The sequence below is a fragment of the Spea bombifrons genome, chromosome 4 (assembly GCF_027358695.1).
Source record: "Spea bombifrons isolate aSpeBom1 chromosome 4, aSpeBom1.2.pri, whole genome shotgun sequence".
Taxonomy (NCBI): Eukaryota; Metazoa; Chordata; class Amphibia; order Anura; family Pelobatidae; genus Spea; species Spea bombifrons.
The window spans coordinates 75,985,342-76,005,938 of NC_071090.1; the positions used below are offsets into that span (position 1 = coordinate 75,985,342).

General features: G+C 36.5%; 1 protein-coding gene across 1 annotated transcript; it reads right to left on the reverse strand.

Annotated features, from left to right (window-relative positions):
• Positions 1–6,041: 6,041 nt before the first annotated feature.
• LOC128492266 (proto-oncogene Mas-like) lies at positions 6,042–19,210 on the reverse strand. Its single transcript, XM_053464761.1, has 4 exons — positions 19,098–19,210; positions 17,390–17,546; positions 7,799–7,895; positions 6,042–7,113 (listed from the first exon to the last, which is right to left on the reverse strand). Exon 4 carries the CDS (start codon positions 7,044–7,046, stop codon positions 6,081–6,083), a length of 966 nt encoding a protein of 321 aa, XP_053320736.1. The 5' UTR covers positions 7,047–7,113; positions 7,799–7,895; positions 17,390–17,546; positions 19,098–19,210; the 3' UTR covers positions 6,042–6,080.
• Positions 19,211–20,597: the final 1,387 nt, after the last annotated feature.

Here is a 20,597-nt window from a genome sequence, read left to right on the forward strand (position 1 = left end):
GTTCAAGCATATACAAGGATGTTAAGTGCGGTACAGGAGTCAAAAGCCCCAAATGTTAAGGGAAAACCTTTTCACGCAAGACCAGAAAAGCAATCAGAAACTATTTATAGTGTATGTTCTTTTGTTGTTTTAGTGGTATTTATATATCAAAGTCAGCACTAACAGTAGCATGATAGGTCACATCCTTTGCACAGTGTGATTAGTTGGAACAGCAGTCTGATAATTTACCTGTGAGTGGTACATGTGATTATACACTAACTCTTGAAAGTTACTTAGAGGGGTATCTATGCTATCTAGGCCATATCAGCTGGCGAAGAGGTAATGATTGCAGGATCTTGTAGCAGGCTACAAGAATTTCCAGGTGCCATGAACTCTAGGCTCATCCTGACTCTCCCTGACCCTGACTCTCTAACACCATACACTAACACCCGCACATGCATACTAACACAAACACTCATGCTAAAACGATACAATGTTTACCATATTTAATGTAGAATATTTCCTTAGCAGATTCTATTCTAAGTAATGTCATGTGCCCGGAAGGTATCCCCTTTCAAATCAAACAAATCAATTTTGAGGAAGCATATAGATTTTTTTTAATTTTACTTTTACAAATGAATTTATTTTTTCTATTCTGTACCTTATGAGTCCATTTTAAGTTTGTATGAATGGCAGCTTAGTTCTTCCCCTAACGCTCAACAGTATTCGGTATGTGTGTACACTGTGGTAGGTTGGAATCCATTAATTCTGTGGTGTCCAATTCTATTTGCCCATACCAGCTGATGTGCCTGATCTCAACATCTGCCTGACCTACAGTAGTGCCTTACTGACCGTGTCTTTGAATACATACCATGTTCCATCCTTAAATTTTTAAATCTCACCATGAAATGAACTTTAATTATAACTTTAATGTTTAATTTAACTTTTATGTAATTTTAAATATGTACTGGAAATGCCTGGGATGCATCCTCTTGAAACCACAGGTTGTGTACTTGGCCTTGTGCACCTACACTCACATAGTGTTTCACCTGCCCCTCTGAACATCATCGATGAACACATTAAAAATAATGGCAAAAAGAACCAACTATTAAAACCAAGACTTTCATGGCAGGGCATTCTTATAAAAAAAGGAAAATGTTATTCACAAAGGTTTAGCATTCATTTGCCTTGGCTTAGTTAAAAGCTGTTTTGTCACAATAGTTTAACAAAGATAATTATTCAGGCAGTTAAGATGTCCATTGATTACCAGATATGTTAGAGGAAGTATGATATGATATTGAACTCAAATCCTAGAATGGGTTTTCAAAGACTAAAGCAAAAAATGTCATACATATCACAAAAGTACAACTTTTTATTTTTGTTTTTGTTAATTTTAGTGGTATTTTACCAATGTGTAATTAACAGGATCATCATACCTTAGACTGCATTTTAACAATATAGAATTGTTCCAGTGTCACTCTTCTGGATTGGTCATCACTGTCCAATAGATGGCTTTAGAACATAATAAATAAAAGAGTATATTGGATTCATGTCTAACTGTCCCCACAGACCACTGGGTTTGTGTTCCTTGCAAATCTGAGAACTATATTTTGTTACCCAGTTACAGATGTGTCTCATGATCCCCACACAGTGTGAGCTGTCTAAACCATTGTAAGTCTACTTGCACTGGGTAAGGTTGCTATAGCGATTTGGCCAACTAGGCATAGACTTCTATCTTGTAAATTAACCTGTTCCAAGGAAGAAAGCTGATCTATGGTCTATGGAGCAGTGGCACACAGGGGAACCTAATTGCCCCTCTGGACCTGCCAGCCTAGGCATAGTCAGACTTGACCAGAGTACACTACAACTTACAAATATACCATAGTCCTTTGTTCCTGTTGACTTAAGTGAGCACCCAGGATAAAATGTCATACACTACATAGACTTGAGAAGACAATAATCATGAGCAGTCGCACTGTAGTAAATGCATCAATATCTGTGCTGTGTTGCCTTAGGAAGAAGTTTAGTTGTGAATTATAATTATAACATGAAAAAAACCTGAATCAGCTGGTGAATAAGTCCTCATTGAAGCAACACACCAGACAATTTGTAACTTTCGTGAAAGCAAAGGTCCATTATCAGAATGTTTCTTAAGAGTTTTACAGTATATGATGTCTTTACACTAATGGTTAACAGTAATACCTATCTTTAGTCCAACCCAGGTAAGAGGATAAGGTTAATGGTTCTGTGGAGCCTGACAGAACTGTAGGACTATGGCTCTTTGTTTTACACTCTTCACAATTTTTCTTTGCTGTATCTGTCTACTTTACAGCTCTAAAAAATAGATTTCTGCTTTTTAGATACATAAATATTAGGCTGTCAGATTGACTACAATTATATACAAATGCTATTTTGATTAGATTTTTGATCTTTCCATTCTGATGAAAAACACTGTACTGCCCTCTCCCCATTTAGAATAACAGTTATTCATGATAACTATCTTTAAATCTATTGATATGAAATGCTCATATGCTATCAGTGAACTAAAACCATACTGGTATTCGTTTAGATAATACACAGTGATAGGTACAGTATGAAGAGATAGATGTCAGGATGGTCTTGACTCTGATCATAGGAATTAAATAATAAACATTTTTGAAGGGTGGAGACTTGCTTATTGAAATATGAAAACAGAAAGCTGAAACATAAATGTTAGCTATTATATAATATTGCGTATCTCTAGGAACCAATAAACTGTCTACATATTTGTTGCTATAATTTTTTTCAAGGAAAAGAATAAATCAATAGCATGCGATGTATACTGTAGGATAACAAAAACGGCCATCACCCAACTTGTCTGGATGGCTCATCTTACCTGTTTGTACATGTGTTCATTCATAAAGTAGGATTCCATATTAGTTGGATTAAGCATTAGACTATAGAATCATATTTTTATGGAGACAAGGGCAGACAATTTTGGACTGTTGGCAGACCTGTATGTTCACACAAAACTGAATGTCATTAAATATAATACGGATATGTATACTGAAGAGAGCACTTTGAAAATGCAGATCTCAGATACAACAAAACCATAAAGTTATGTATGAGAAGGTAGGAGACATAGACTTGCTTGAGATTTTGAGTTGTTAGTTGAAAAAAACATGAGGGCAAACTCTATGCATGCTAAATACAGGGAAACAATAGGTTTGATTCTATAATCTTATTATTATTAATATGTATTGTTTTTTATAGCGCCATCATATTCCACAGCTCTGTAGAGTGTATAAGACTGGTGGTCCCTTTACATTTGCGTGTGGTCCATTTTGTAAATGCATAAGGGGGTTCTGCAGAATGCCCCCAAATAAATGTACCCCTTTCCCCATCCCCAGTTAAATATCCTACAGGAGATGAATTTGGCCAAATGCATCTCCCTGCACATAATGTAATCACCATCACTCTGGTGCTTGCAGGGCCTGGTGCTTAGACCCCGGTGCACATGTGTAAAGTCTTCCCATCGATATAAATAGGAGCACTTTCCTGCCCCTGATTCGCTACTTAAGCTGCCAATCAATGCCAGGACATATGCCAATGATTGACTGTCAGAAATTTCAGAACGGAGAAGAAAAAAATGATTTTGCAGCATGGCTGAAAATTCAGTGTAACGTGTTTTATTATAATTTTATATTTATCAGAGCCTGTGTGTCCACATTACTTTATATTTGAATACATACTCAATTACTACCCCTGTATGTGTAGGGTCTTAAATATGCAATTCATTTTAAAAAAGTTACAGCAAAATAGAAAACTCTTTACTTTATTCAATTTATTCAGACACATTTTAATTTCCACAGTACTATGAAACACATATGCATATTAAACTACTCTGTGTTATATACATCAATGTCACTGAATACCCTTTGACCACAAAACACTGACACAATAATCGTAACATATACCCAAGGAGATAAATCTTGCATGGAACATCATTAAATCCTAAAATTAAAAGAGGTGACATATGTTTAATGTTTTTTTAATTTAAATTTATTTAGGTGGATTGTGCCTTTTCTCTGCTGTGGTGGCAGAACTAGTTCTTACAGTACAGACTCAGCTATATCCTTAAAATGTTGGATTCTTATTCTGAATAAAATATGTCAGTACCTCCTATTAGCCTATTATGAGCTGTTCTTAACATTGTAATAGAGAGAAAGCGTGAAGTGAATATTCCATCAGTGTGTCCTGTGGCCAGTCTGGACCACAATATAACATTTTAAAAAGTCATAATTTGATATGCATTAATTGGAACAAAGAGTTTTAACCAAAGTTTCTAAGATAATGCCCAATAATATTTTATTTAATAAAAACTATGATCTAGAAAAATGCATTTTTATTTCCTTTTATTTGCCAACCTGCCCCCTCAATTATGCACATCTGCCTCCAGGCTTGCCACTCTGCCCCCAGATATGCCCTATACGCCCTTATAATTGCACTCTGCCCCCAGAAATGCCTTATACTTCCTATATGCCACTCTGCCCCAGATATGCCTTATACTCCCTTATATGACACTCTGCCCCCCAGATATGCCTTATACCACCGATATGCCACTCTTTCTCCCAGATATGCCTTATACATTTGACAAAAAAGACAACAATCAGAAACACAGTAAAATTGCAACACACAGAAAAACATATAATGAATGTTTAATCCATTTGATATTTGGCATTCTCAGGCACTGATAGCATGGGTGTATAGTTACATAAATAAAATATCTGAGCCAGTAGTGTATTTAAAAACAATGTAACAGGAAACCATGACAGAGAAGCATACATGGGAACTCTCCAGGTTTGAGCCAAATCCTCCTGGTCGCGGGAGCTTGGTCTTGACACTCCCCTCCCATTTTACCTTTAAATGGGGGTGTTTCCCGCTGCCGTCAGCGGGAACGCCTCCATTGTCATCGGGATTGCCCCCGACATCAGTGGGAACTCCCACTGATGTAATCAGGAACGCCCCTGACATCAACGGCAAGTCCCACTGACGTCAGGAGACCGCCAGTCCTGGCCGTGTCCTGCAAGGGAAGGCTCCGGGTAGCCTGAGCCCAGAAGTTCCCAGGTATGCAGAAAAGAAATGTCACATGATTGATGAAGTAGCATCACAATATACAGTATGCTATATATATATATATATATATATATATATATATATTTGATATATATGAAAAACTGAAATTCAGAAGTTATATGTTGGAACCTCTGTCAGAGGATAAAATCATTTTTCTGAAAGTATTATAGTATTAAAGTAGTATTAAAATTATTCATAAAATAAAAAAATACAGACCATACAACTTAGAAAAAAGGAAATAGAACTTGAATGGAGATGAGAACTACTTGGTCAACTTTGTCTGACCTTTCACAGTCTATGAAGAATACCTGATTAACCCTCAACTTTATTTTCTGGCCAAGACTTCAGTAGGCCTATTCCTGCCATTTGTGGCCATCTCCACTCTATATGTCTCTACTTGAAAGCTATTCCATGTATTAGCCACTATGTTTTGTAAACACAGCGTTTTGAAATGTTTTCTTGAATCCTCACCCTATACCTTACAATCTGCTAACATCATTTTCTACTGAAATAAAATATGTCCCCTACAGGAATAGTCATGTGTTAAATGATCAGGATTTGATTTAAAATCCTAGTCAATAAGATGTAATAATGACTCATTTCAAAGTTGACTAGGGACCAAACTGCACTTTCCAAATACTTTTCTAGGTGCCTCCTTTTGTAGATCATGTGATACTGTTACTCTCCTCATTTAGCTTAATCTCAAGCATGCTACTACTCAAAATTATAAAAAAACAGATTTCCACTAATATTCCTGGAGAGGTGAAATTTTTTCCAGCTTCCAAAGGTTCTATCCATGTTTTGGATTTGTATCTTAACCTTGTTATGACTTGTAAAATACATACTGCTAGAGGAAAATAAACAGTACATGTAATCAAGACCTATTACAAAGTCTACCATTCAAAGTAATAAAGTGATGTATATTTACAGTTAGCATAATTTAAGATAAGTCCAAATACAGAAACATTATGCCTCTTTGCTACCCTCTAGCCCAAGTTTGTAACAGTGGTACTTCCATATGATCCATTAGAACATTCAGTATCGTCATCCTTAAACACTCTACTGAGAGCTTCATTGATGGAACCCCAAAACTTCCTTTTTCTTTGTCTGCCCACAAAGAAGTAAATGAAAGGGTTAGCCATGCTGTTAAACACAGTACAGTATGTGCTGGAAAAGAATAAGGCCACATAGTATACATTAGATGCTAACACCTTAAAATAAAGCAAAATCCACAATAGTCTGATAGGTACAACAGAAATCAAGAAAACCAGAACTGTAATTATGATAGCTATGTAGATCTTTGGGGGTCGGCATTTTTTTGATGTGGTTTTGATCACGTAGATTAATGTGAAACTAGACATAAGCATCAAAGGAATAACCAATGCAAATGTCAAAAAGGAAGTGAAAATCTGTACTGATGTACATTCTTGTGTACCCTTCATGAAGGATGCTGAAGGACAGACTAAGTTATCAATAAGCGATAAAAGGATACCTAAGAGCCATATGCCTATACAAGTTATGGTTGACAAGCGCTTTGGCCTGTGACATTTATACCATATTGGAAAGAGAACAGAGAGGCACCTCTCAACACTTATGGCTGTCAGAAAAAACATGCCGGACAAGTATCCAAAGTCATACATGATTTCTAAGGCTGTAAGTGTCATCTTAGTTTGCGTTCTGAAATTTAGCATTTGATCGACCATTAGAAGCATTACAATGGCAACAAAGAATAAATAGAGAAAGTCAGCAAGGGCGAGATTAAGAATGTACACTGTGTATTTGGTTCTCTTTATCTTAAATACAAGAATCCAGGAGACAATTGCATTCCCTAGCAGCCCAAATATACACAGTATCACAGCAAAGCATGCAACAATTGAATATGTTACAGCGGTGTTCGAAGAATTAGGTCTGGCTGTTGTCATATTTTGTGTAGTATTATCGAAAGTAGACATGGTGAGTAGATGACCAAATTTGTCAGATCAATCTGTCTTGGTATTTTATTTGCTGAACTTTAAAATCCTGAAAAAAATGGAAAATGGTAGAACTGGTCAGTTGTATTGTTACTTTTAAGGTCAAAATTAAATGCAGGGACAACAGGTGGGGGAATTATATCAGACAGTACAGTAAAACCTATGCTATCTCTTGTATTACCCACTGAAATATGTGTATACATGTATATATTTTTTCTATAATTAATACTTTTAGCTTTTTTTTATTCTCACCATCATACCTTGCATATGCAAAATTGTATCCACAGCAGTTTACTGAAACAAATGACTGCCCTCTAGTGGATAATTTGAGTATTTCACAGTAAGCATATTGCAAAATTAAGTATAGGTCTCTTATTAAGAATGTTAGTTAAAGCTCCCCAGCACTCCCTTTTACAGTCAACCAGTGTGTAGTAGTAAGCGTAGATGGGTGTTCAGTTGATTAATTAATCATAGCAGACATGCATTATGTTCTCTATTTCCTACTGGAACACCAGTAAGGGGAGTACCTTACTCTAGCAGAAAACAACGTTGGCTTTTAATAAAAAAAAAAATTCTGTTGGGGAAACTGTTGTCACAGAGTAAAATGATACGGGGGACCTGATAGCAGAAATTAAAAATATTATATATATAATTTTAAAGATTATTAGAGCAGTTATCTATAAGTAATTGTAGTTTCTATGATACTATTAAATAGAATAAAACCAATCACTTACTGAATTTATGCAAATTTTCTCTTGAGATACCAGGGTGTAAATAATGTTCTTATGAGTCTAATGCATCATGACAACCAGTGGCAACAAAATCACCTCACTGCAAAAATAAAACAAACAATGTAACTAAATGTTGCAAATGTACTTTTCTTTTTTCTTGTTGCAATAGCTTCACTGTACACAAACACTTTCAAAAAACAACCCCTGCAAAATTATTCAATGGAACATGATAGAAAAAGCATTTTTCTGTAATGATGTGACAGTAAGAAGAAAAAACCTTCCTTGTACTTCTGTAAGGTCTCTAATATCTAACATGAAGCACTACCCGAATACCAAAAGCATCTTGTAAACATTGTATTAGGTATATTATTTGTGATTTAATTACCTGATTTGGTCTGCTGTTACTGTAGATTTTGCTAAATTTGTGCATGGTTTACATGCTTTCATGCATCTGAGGCCCCAAGTGGTTGGATGATTGCATTCTCTATACTAGAAGGCTACAATTTAAAAATGTCATGGATTATATATATATATATATATATATATATATATATATATATATATATATATTTTATTCCCAGGTGGCCCATTTACGTATGCCAAAGACATAGGCACAAGAGCATAATTTAACAACAGTGGATGGCCTCAAAAGGCAGGTAATAAAGATTCTTTGAATACCAAATGGGATGGACAGTGGGTTTCATTCAATCTACTGGATCATTAAATTGCTTGCTGTGGTGATTATTATTGTTACTTTTATATTTAAAAGTTTTAAAGTTTTATATAGGGCTGTATTTCTTATTCTGTAATGCTGTACAATGGATATACATTACATAACCAGTAGTACATAACATCACAATTTGACTTACAGAAACAACAGCCTACAATCTAGAGGAAATTGGTGTATTACACAAGAGGAAAGGATGGACCAGTCACACTAGTGTAAGTATTGCAGAAGAAAGACAAGAAAAAGTGGGATAAAATATATGAGAGGAAGGGCATTAACTTGTAAGGTTGTGGGAGTCCTTAAAGAAGTGGGTCTTAAAGTACTGAAGGGGGAAAGACGGATAAACCAGGAAGACTGTAGTTTTTTGAGACAAACTGACTGTGGGGGTGAACAAAAGAGTCAAGGGTGACACCAAGGCAGTGAGTCTGAGGGGACGTTGAGATGATTTCACCATCTTAAAGGAAACAGATGAAGGAATGTTAGCATTGGAGGGAGGGAATATGAGGAGTTCGGTTTTGGAGAGATTGAGTTTTGGGAAACCTGCTGACATCCAGGTAGAGAGAGAGAGAGAGGCAAGGCAGTTAGTTACACAATCTAAGAGGTACATCTGGGTGCATGAGCATACAGGTGGTATTGAAAGTCAAAGGATAAGATTAGTTTGCCAAGTGAAGTAGCGTAAAGGGAGAACAGAAGGGGTCCTAGAACTAAGCCTTGGGTTACTTTGACTGAGAGGGGAAGTGGAAGTGTTAATGGAGACACAGATGCTGAAGATATGATCAGAAAGGTAGGATGTGTACCAGGAGAGAGCAGTGTCCTAGAGACAAAGATCATGAACAGTTTGAAGGAGAAGGGGGTGGTCCACAGTGTCGAAAGCAGCAGAAAGATTGTATAGGATTAGCATAGAGTAGTGGCCCTTGGATTAAGCAGTGCATAGGTAATTATTAACTTAAGTGAGACTGGTCTCAGTAGAATGATGAGAGAAGAAACCAGATTGAAGTGGGTAAGCAAGGAGTTGGAGTCAAACTTGGAGGCAAGAGGAAATAGAGAGACAGGATGGAAGTTGAAAAGATCAGTTTGGTCTAGGGAGGACTTTTTCCGAAATGGAGATATAATCAGAGTAAGGGCGAGTGGGGCCACTATGCAGATATTTTGCATTTATTATTGAAATATGTGGCTAAGTCAGAGGCAGTAAAGTTAGTGGAAGTGGTAGTTATAGTCCGAAGAAGAGAATTGAAGGTTACGAGACAGGGAGGAAATAAGAGAGGTGAAGTAGGTTTCCTTGGCAAGGGTGAGAACAGAGTAGCAGGAACGTAGCATGCATTTATAGTACAGGAGGTCAGATATAAATTGGAACTTCCGCCAACTACGTTCAGCACTGCAGGAACAACTTCGAGGGTGTCTGGTTACAATCGTGTGCCAGGGTTGGAGCAAGTAGTAGCAGGGAATACATCCTCAAGAGAAGATGTGAGGGTTGACTTATATCGGTTGACAATTTGTGACATAGGATTGATTGAGAAATGGTGGTCCAAGAGGGGGAAAGGGGAATCAGATAAGTTAGTGAGAGAGCACATGCTAGAAAAAATAAGGTCCAGGGTGTGACCATGATCATGAGTAGGGGTGTTAATATGGTGTGTTAGATCAAAAGATGAGACAATAGAAAGAATTTTTGAAGCCATGTGACACAAATGGGTGTCAACTAGGATGTTGAAGTCCCCAAGGATGACAGAAGGAGAATATCAGAGGAGAGGAATAGGGGAAGCCATGAGAAGAGAGATGTTAGCAGGGCCAGGGGACAGTATATAACAGAAACGCATAAGGAGATGGGATGAAATAGTCGGAAAGCATGGACCTCAAGTGAGGAAAAAGAGAGTAATGGAGCAGATGAAATAGGTTTAAAAGTGAAAGCTGGGCAGAGTGCCTTCTTGTCATCAGGTCTGGGAGTGTGAGTAAGGTGGAGGCCACCATAGGATAGAGCAGTGGGAGACAGTGTTAGAGGTAAGCCAGGTTTTCGTTAAAGTGAAGGTGCAGGAAACTTGAGGTGAAGTGGTGGTGTACATTCCAGAGATCAAAGGTAAAATGAGAGAAGGAGTAGTAGCTTGGTATGTGGATAAGATTATTGAGATTTTTTGCAACGTTGAGTGGCAGAGCATAGGGAAGGGACCAACAAGAGAGGTCCAGGGAGATATGCCCAGCTGCTAAAAGTAGAACAGAGAAGACGGAAGGTGGGAATAGGACCTGTGTGAGCAAAGAGATTGCTTGGAGGGGGGGTGAGTGAAGGTGAAAAGTTCCTGGGATGAGAGAAAGGGAGAAGAAAGTTATGAGGGCGTAATACAGACAAAGAGTGGAAGTGCTGGTTGCTGGAAAGAGATACAAGTTCTATTGGCAATATAAAAAATTGAGAAGAGGAACAAGAAGATAGTGAACATGGTAATTGTAGAATAGTGGAGACGGGAAAGGAATCTTGGTGGAGCAAATACAATAATCAGTAGGCAGCACTTCTACTGACCACTTCTGCTTCTGCCAACCACTTCAGCTTCCGCATCTTCTTCTTCATATTCTATCTTCTCCCTTGTCTTCTCTCTTCTATCTTCAATCTTCAATCCATATTCTTCTTTCTTCATCTGGATCTCCTCGGACACATTCCTGTCTCCCTGTGCCGGTTCAAAGTAGTTTGGTAAGGACCCTTCCTAAACAATTTTGAACCAGTACGAGAAGGCAGGAACAAGTGGTTGCAGGTTACATCCCGGGTTCCCTAGAGGAATCGGCCCTGATGAAGTTATGACCGCTGCGACCCCTGTATAATGTATTCTACAGCTATAAAAGTAATGGAACTGTGAAGATAAACAGTAGAGTATGTGTCAATATATTAAAATGTGTAAAAATATTTTTCTAAATGCCATACAACATAGCTGTCAATATTCTCCAATTCACCTTAAATGTCTTAGCAAAGACATGGCTCAAAAAGTAGGTGGAAAACTTTCTTTGGATACTAAATGGGAAGGACAGCGATTTTCATTTAGTCTACTTGGTCACTGCTTGCTGAGAAAATACACTCTTTTCTATACCATCTGGACAATGTTCTTCCTGCTTTTGAGTGTTAAGTTGTTGCAGAAACTAAGCTTCAATGTAAACATCAGGTTTGGGTCAACAAAAGACATTCATGCTCACAATTATTCAAGTCGGAACATGCTTCTATTTACAGTACGAAAGTTATCCTATGAGTGGAGTCTGTTTGAATTGGCTTATCACATTGACTGCAAGTTTCTAAACAGCAATATAAAAGTACAAAAGAAACGATAGTTTGCTAGTTGCTGATATTTTAATCATGATTATAGGGTTAAATAGAGTTTTTTTTTATATTAAATGGAACACTGATCATGAAAAACAGACAGTGAGAAGAATTTAGATTACCCCTGATTATCCCTGAAAAAGACATTTTGAGCATAACTGTCTCTTCAGTTGTACATTTTTTCTGTTGTTTGTTCACTGTATAATTTTAGAGCACCAGCAGAATCTGTAGCAATATTACAAAAATTGACAATATAAAAATGGCAATAATACTAACAAGTAAATATATACTGGGACAGAAGGAGAAATTACCTCCTCTCTTCTGAACTTAGTGAAAAGAGACTTACAGTATAATGTTTTCTTCTTTCCTAAAGTAAGCACCTAACCTAAGCAGGTGTACCAGAAGTGCAAATAGATTTGCATTCTTGAGGAAAAGTGTATTTTATTAAGTAGCGTACCTACCGTGGGGCGGCGGTCTGCCCTGGGTGCCGCTCATCAGGGGGGCGCCACGGGCTAGGGTGACCACATGTCCCGAATTGTCCGGATCCCTGGCAGCCACGTCACTTTTTTTTACGCGGAGGAGAGAGAGGGGCGCCTAGCAACCGTTCGGTGTCCCTCTGTCTCCTTTGCGAGGCCTCTAACCCCGTAGCGGCGCCGGCATGTCATGCTGAGCGCTGGAATATGACGTCATATGGTTCAGTGAAGCAGCGCAGCGCAGCGGCAGAGCAGGAAGCAGCGGCAGAGCAGGAAGATGGAGGCGTTGTGCTCCCACTGCAGGACTTCTGGATGGTAAGTACAAAACGTTTAACTACAAAGGGGAAGAGGGTAGATAGTGAGAAACGAGGGAGAGGGGGGCAGATAGTGAGAAATGAGGGAGAGGGGGGTAGATAGTGAGAAGTGAGGGAGGGGGTAGATAGTGAGAAGGGAGGGAGAGGGGGTAGATAGTTAGAGGGGGTAGATAGTGTGAAGGGAGGGGGGTAGATAGTGTGAAGGGAAGGAGTGGGGTAGATAGTTAAAGGGGGAGGGGGTAGATAGTGAGAAGGGAGAGAGGGTAGATAGTGAGATGGGATAGATAGTGATAAGGGAGGTGGAGGGGGTGGATAGTGAGAAGGGAGGGGGTAGATGGTGAGAAGGGAGGGGGGTAGATAGTGAGAAGGGAGGGGGTAGATAGTGAGAAGGGAGGGGGTAGATAGTGAGAAGGGAGGGAGAGGGGGTAGATAGTGAGAAGCAAGGGAGAGGGGGTAGATAGTGAGAAGCGAGGGAGAGTGGGATAGATAGTGAGAAGGGGGTAGAAAAAGGGGAAAGGTAGATAGTGAGAAAGAGGGTAGTAAGTATATTGGAATAAATAAACAGTGAGAATGAGTGAGAGAATAAATGAATGTGTGGATGCATTGTGTGAATGAGTGAGAGAATGAATGTGTGGATAAATTGTCTGAATGAGGGAGATAATGAGTTTGTGAGAATGCATTAATGATTGTATAAATTTGTGTGAATGAGTGAGAGAATAAATGATGTGAAAGTGTGAATTAGTGAGTGACTATAAAACTGTTTGTGTGTGTGATAGATGTATAACTAATTTGTGGAAAGGCAAAGATGGCACAAGCAGGATGTTTGAGCCTTGGGGACCAAGATGACACAGGCAGGGTGTTTATGGGAGAAAGATGGCACAGGATGGGCTGTTTGGGGACAAAGTTGACTCATGCTGGGCTGTTTGGGGACAAAGATGGTAAATCCTATGTGTGTAATCTGGGTGCTGGTCAGGTTCTATGTGGGCAGTGTGGACGCCAGAGCTGGAGCAATCACTCCTATTATGCCAAGTCAGCTAGTACATGCTGGAATCTGGGTATGTCTGGGCATGATAGGAGTGTGATTTCTGTTAACAATCATATAAACTGCTCAAAATAATAAAGGGAACACTTAAACAACACAATGTAACTCGAAGTGGTTTTCCATTTTGATTTTGAGTGTGACTCCATATCCAGACCTCCATGGGTTGATAAATTTGATTTCCATTGAGAATTTTTGTGTGATTTTGTTGTCAGCACATTCAACTATGTAAAGACGGAAGTATGTCATACGATTTGTTCATTCATTCAGATCTAGGATGTGTAATCTTAGTGTTCCCTTTATTATTTTGAGCAGTGTATATATATATATTAATATTGTTATTGAATTTTTTTTCTCCTATTTTGGTGTGTTACTTACTTGAAATAAAAGTGTGAGAGGGGTATTTTTCAGAGCATTTGCTCTGATAAAAATTGCCTTATATTCGAGCAAATATGGTAGTTTGGTCTTTTCCTCGATCATACACCATAAGCTCCAACAAAAAGTTATTGGAAAGGGATTTTTTTTTTATTTATATATATATTTTGGAACATAATCTATACAGAATTATTTATTTTAAATCTTTTTTTAAACAAATCAATGTAGTATTTCTGAATCAATAGGTCCTTTATTGTAAGATGGTGTCATTTAAATTAGAGATTGTATTAATGCCAGCCCAATGCCAATAGTACTATCTATAACTCACGTACATATCATTGTGTAATGCTTTAGTTTTACATCCTAATGTTGGCTTTCAATATGTGTAAAGTTTTACTATTGGTGAATATATGTTTACACAGAAGTGGTCTGTAGTTGCAGGGGTCGCCCAGCTCCCTAGAATGGCGACCTCTAGGACCATGATTGTTATGCCCCTGGTCTTTACTGTACATTATAAAAGTTCAACCCCAGGAAGCTGACCTTGCATAGCTGACTTTCAAAAAAAATTCACTGATTTAGTCATGTATTATGCAGAACCAGCTTAGCCCATCTTGCTAGAAAAACTTTCTGGGCATGGCCGTTCATAGACATAGTGAAGTCAATGACTTAAAACAGCTACTCTTCTGCAAACTAACCAGTAATTGAATAAATTCCTTTATTGTCTTGATAACTGATATAGTTTTTTTGTACCAAGTTCTGCATCTGTCCTCAGATTTCTCAGTTCTTAAAAAAAAATGATACTGCTATCAATGATATGGAAACCCAATATTGTTTAATACTGTGGGTTTCTTATTTGTGTGTTAAAATGAATTCTGAAATAAAATTATAAAAATCTTACATCACTATATAAATAAAATACAGTATTAATAATAACAACTTATTGTTATTATTGGTTCAATGCTGAATTTTCACATTTTGTTCACGTCTTAACTTGTTCTGTCCTCCAATCATGATGAAATACCATCTGAGAACAAAATGTGTTAGCGTGCCCTTTTGTATTGCTGTCAGGTAATTATTACGGAATAAAGCTCATTTTTAGCTGAACAAACAGTCTTGTAGTATCCTTTGATAAGGTATGTGGATGGCTTTTACCTTCTCTGGATTTTTCTTTGTCTCCTTTGTTGAAGTGGCTGCTTCATGTAACAAGGATCTAGTGATTGCATTACATATCTAAGGGAAGGGTGAGTGCTCATATATATATTTTTCAGCCATGGACAATAATTATGACACTTTTATATTAAGAATTAAAAACTTTTGTTGTTCTGCTCCCTATGACATTTTAAAAAGAATAGATGGTTACTGCATGATATGTGTCTAGGGAACAAAATTTGAGCAAAATTTGCATTAACATGATTCTTAATCATGGCAATGTTGGACAAGCTGATTCTTTTTTTATCCTTACTATGTAACTGTGTAACTATAAACCTGCACGTTTGCATTTGGAGGGTGGTAGATAAATGGAACAGCCTCCCACCAGAAGTGGTAGAGGTTAAATCAGTAAGGGAATTTAAACATGGATGGTATAAGTATATTGCTATCCTGAATCTAAGATGAGGACCAATGACTAATTAAGGTTAGAGTCTTTAGAGCCGATAAAACAGGCAGACTAGATGGCCTAAATGGTCCAACAGTTCTGTGCTGCTGTCCATATTCTCATCTTTGAATAACTTTTACTTATAAAATTAATTTTAAATTTAGTTTTGTCCTATCTTGGTCCCACTGAGATGCTGTTTTGTTTGGGCACTTGGGTCAACAGAATTCTTCTGAACATAGTAGGCACTCAATTTTAAGATTTGCTAAGGGGTGTGGGCAAACTGTTAAATGTCCCTTACCATTCAACATACTGTTGCTAGATACGCAAGTTATCCATAAAGTCATCTTAACGCAGGTTATTTTAAGACGACTTAATGAATAGACACCATTCATCGACTTTCTCCCTTTAGCACTGCTTCTATATTATCTCCACCTCTGCCATATACTATATGCGTATAATATATACAGTAAACAAGCGCCAGCTTGGTAACCATTTGAAAATGTCAGTGAAACCTCTATATATTTTGTCCACTTAAAATATGTTTTAAACTAACAGAATACTTTACTTTTTTAGCATGTAGTACTTGTAATGCTCTATTAAAATGTCATTTTGTTTTGTAAAACAGTTGATGCTTTGTGTATGACAAAGCAATGACTGTTTCACTGATCTCGGTGAAACTAGAGATCTGGTCCAGTGACTCATAAGATAATATGAGTGTACATTATGTTACTGCCTGTAATAATATACGGTATTTCCTTTCAACTAGCATTTGGAAAAAGGGAATAAACGTAATCCTTAATCTGCAAAAGCAGTGTGCTGAAAATGTCTTGCTCATAAGGGCTGCGTGTATATTAAACCGAGGAAATAGATTTACCTATTAAAACTATATTACTATTTTTATTGAATCATCCCATGATTGTTTGTGAAATATTCCATTGCTACTTAGAACCACTGGAAAAAATAGGCAACTAGTTGAGTGGCAATTCCGAAACTACTTATACTTAATGTTTTAGTCCACATTAACATATCTGACTCTAGTAAGAGTAATGTGGCTCAATCTCATGCAAGCAATTGCCTACCTTGCGATATTTGAATCCTTTTTTTTCCGTAAGAAAAAACACTGTCTGAACAAGCATTTTCTTTTCATTTTTGCTTAGGGTGGAGAAGGTCTCTGTCGTATGATTTTTAAGGTAATGTTTATTATTATTATTATCTTTTATTTATATAGCGCCAACAAATAGATACATTAGGGGGGGAGAGCCCTGCTCGCAAGCTTACAATCCATAATATCACCTGTTATTTGTGTAATAAATAAAAATATGTTTTTCCAACTGGTCCCAGCCAATGTGTGTATTGTAGTCATACGTGAAGGCAAAACATGTGCTCTGTTTATTTTTACCCATGTGCCAGTTCATCAAATCATGCTATGTCTATAAAGTCTGTAAAAGACTTCATACTGTGTATTTTATCAATGTCAGCCAGGTAATATGTATACAGTATGTATGTGCATTAATATTTTTGACACAGCTAATAGCATTCTCATCTGTACTGCAGCAAATGAAAAATATTCAATCATTTTATAGGCTATTGGAGCGTTTTCAAAGTGTCACCTGGACACAAAAGTATGAAGCAACTCTTAATGCTGTTTCAAAATAAAATACTAGACATTAGGAATATACTAATAATTATTATAATGTTTTTGTAATAAATATTTATCTTAAACCTAAAAGTATTATATCTCCAAGGCTGATACTAAATGAAAACAACACAGTCCTGGACTGACCTGTTTTCCTGTCTGGTGTTCCTGTAGTTTATGAAGTCTTCAGTTTATTGCTTTTGGTTTTCTACCAGGGCTGTATAATATTTGAGAAGATGCTACTTAGATCCTGTCGCTGGTATCATAATCAATCCATAAAAGTGAATCCCAAATGCCTATCCTTCTGTGAATCAATGTTTTTAGATTACAAATGCGTATAGGAGGGGTTGGATGAAAAGTATTATCACACCCACTCTTAACTAAAACAAGATTAATATCACAAGTGCTATTCAGATATTACACAATCCCAGACTGGAGTGACATACCATGAATTAAACATTTCCTCCTTCCTTTGTGCATTATGCAGGCTGAATAGTCTAGTATCATGTCTTGCCTAGGCTTGCACAAATCTTATGTATCTAATAATTTTCACCACGATATATTATTATGATCATATTAAAAATATACATTTTCTTTGATTATTACAGTGCTGTATACAGTAAAGTGGAATAGCTTTGAATAAGGTCTGGTTTTATTCCAATAAGCTTGCTATACTGTAAAATAGAATAGCATTGAATAGGATCTGGTTTTATTCCAATAAACTTCCTTTTGGGAATATTTTGGGTGACTTTCATTGCTCACTTTAGTGAGTTGACTGTTTATGGCAATGCTAAAGAAGCAATGCTCCACTGATGAAATTTTTCTCTTTGTAGTCAGTTCATCAGTCAGTGTCCGGGTGACTAGGACTGAGCCATTTTTTTCCTTACCACAAAGCAGTCGGATAATAAATCAGGAATCAAGATGTTTGACAAGTAGATTAGGAGAGCTTGAACACATGCAATTGACTAAAATGCAGCTGTCGAAATAAGGATGTTATGTAAAAACTAGAACGTTAATAAAAATGAGAGCACAATATTTTGAAAAACATGTTTTATTTTTAGTATGATTGTAATATTCAAAATTGATGGGAGTTTCCCTTTAAGTTAATACATTTTACATGTACATTCTTGAAGAAAACCCTCTAGAAATCTTCGGATAAGTCTAAGCAAGTCTAATGACAAAACATTTAACTACAGAAAGCTAAAACTTTAACTGTAGTTTAACACGGATTATATAAACGTTTTAATGCCCTATCCAAGTCAATAAATACCAGCAATAAAAAGGTTGAAGCTTTAAAACATATTTTTTTTTTTATAATTTTGTTTTGTCATTGTATTAAATTTTGGTTTTCTGCAAGAAAAATATTACTTCTCAATAAAACTGACTGCACCGAATGGGTATATTCATCAAAAAGTGAGCTAAAACCAAACTTGATAACAAAAGCACACACTTGCATGCTAACCTTTGCAATACAATTTAGATACTATTATGAGTTGTTTGCAAGTGCATGCCAGATTATATTTCACAGGTTGCAGTAAAGAACACGTTAAATGACAATTTACATGTCCTCACCTGAAATGCAATAAAATTAAATACCTATATTAAAAAAGAAAAACATTACAAATACAGTATTTTCATAAACTAGACAGCACAGGTAATCTGATTATGGGCAAATACTGACAAATCCCAGTACCTCAGTACCTTTCAAAATTGGTTTAACTAAAAAAGAAAACATTCCTGTAGGAGTGATCAAAGTCCCAGGGCCTACCAGATACTTCATTGGTCCTATGAGGTGATAATTTCCATTGACAAACTTGTATAAAGTGTCAAAATAAACAAGTTTATAGTATCTTACATTAAGTAGAACAGAATTGCAAGTTTTTCTTCTGTTTTAACAATACAACTCCTGAACATAAAGATACTATATATATGTGGCATGTTTGCATTATACATCCATGAGAGACCCCCAAATCATAAGTGCGCAAATTAGTTTCAAGCTGAAAAGGTGAACCAAAAATGTGCAGCTTGTTGCCTGATGGGCCTTAGGTGGGTCAGGAACCACCAACAGACTGTACAGGGAGATAGACAATTCATGGAACCAAGCCCATTATTTTTTAATGTTGTAGTCTTTTATAATGCTTAATTCAGAGATCGTAGAATGAACAAAAAGTAGCTTTGTTTTCCAATGAAAACTTACTTTGACAATGATTTCATGTGTTCTGGTTTGGTTGATGTTTCTGTGAAATTCATAAAAAATAGTGAAGAAAGCAGACAAACTTGGTGTGTGCCTTGTTTTTGGAAATTGTAGTTCACAGCTAACATCTGCAGCTTTCTCTACTGTTAACTGCTACTGTTAACTGCTGAGCATCATGGAAGTAGTATGTCTGGCTGAGCCTTGTGGAAATCCAATTAAATGTGTTGGTTATTATCCCCCTCCCCAATAATTTTATTGAAGTTTTGATTTCATAGACTATAGTAACTTACAATAAACTTTTGAGTTGAATAAAATACAAAATAAATGTATTACAACTGATATTCAATTCAGAAATGGTCTCCAATTATTGAATTGGCTCCAGGATATGAAAATAATAGATTAATGAATATTAAAATAAGAATATATTAACTGAATACAATATGAAGAGAAAATACTCCTGACTTAGAAAACAAAAACAAAAACCACTAACCTTGTTTTACCTTATTGTGAACCAATTATTGATATTACTTGTTAAGTACATGAAAATGAAAGGGAAAAAACAAAACTATAATACATAGCATTGTTACAGTAGCAAAGACATACATTTATAATTAGATATCCAAACATAACTACACATAGTATATGATATATGCAGAAATATTCAATACAAGAAGAAACAAGAATACATGTGTCTCCATGGGCCCATATACCCAATTTCACATACAAATATATATCCTTACATAAACATACATAATATACATACACAGATACCTACATATGAATATACATCCCTGTTTCCTTCCTCCTCCCCTCCTTTTTACTTACTATTCTACAAAAAGAAAGAATAACCTGTTTTGAAGTACCATATTAAGTAAGAGTTTTTCCAATGGCTATATTGGATATGGGAGCCAAGGCCTGATCATATAAAGCCACTGAGACATGTATTCCATGTTTTTTTTTTATATCTAATAATATATGTATAAAAATTGTGGACCCATGTTATTTTTCCATTTCCTAACTATGGCACTTTTGATAGCTAACAGTATATATTCCAGTAATTTTGATTTAGATCTGGAGTAGGACTGCTCCTAAAAGAGCAATCTCAGATGAGACAGGAATATTGAATTAAAGTAGTTTGGACAAAAAGAAAAAAATTCTATT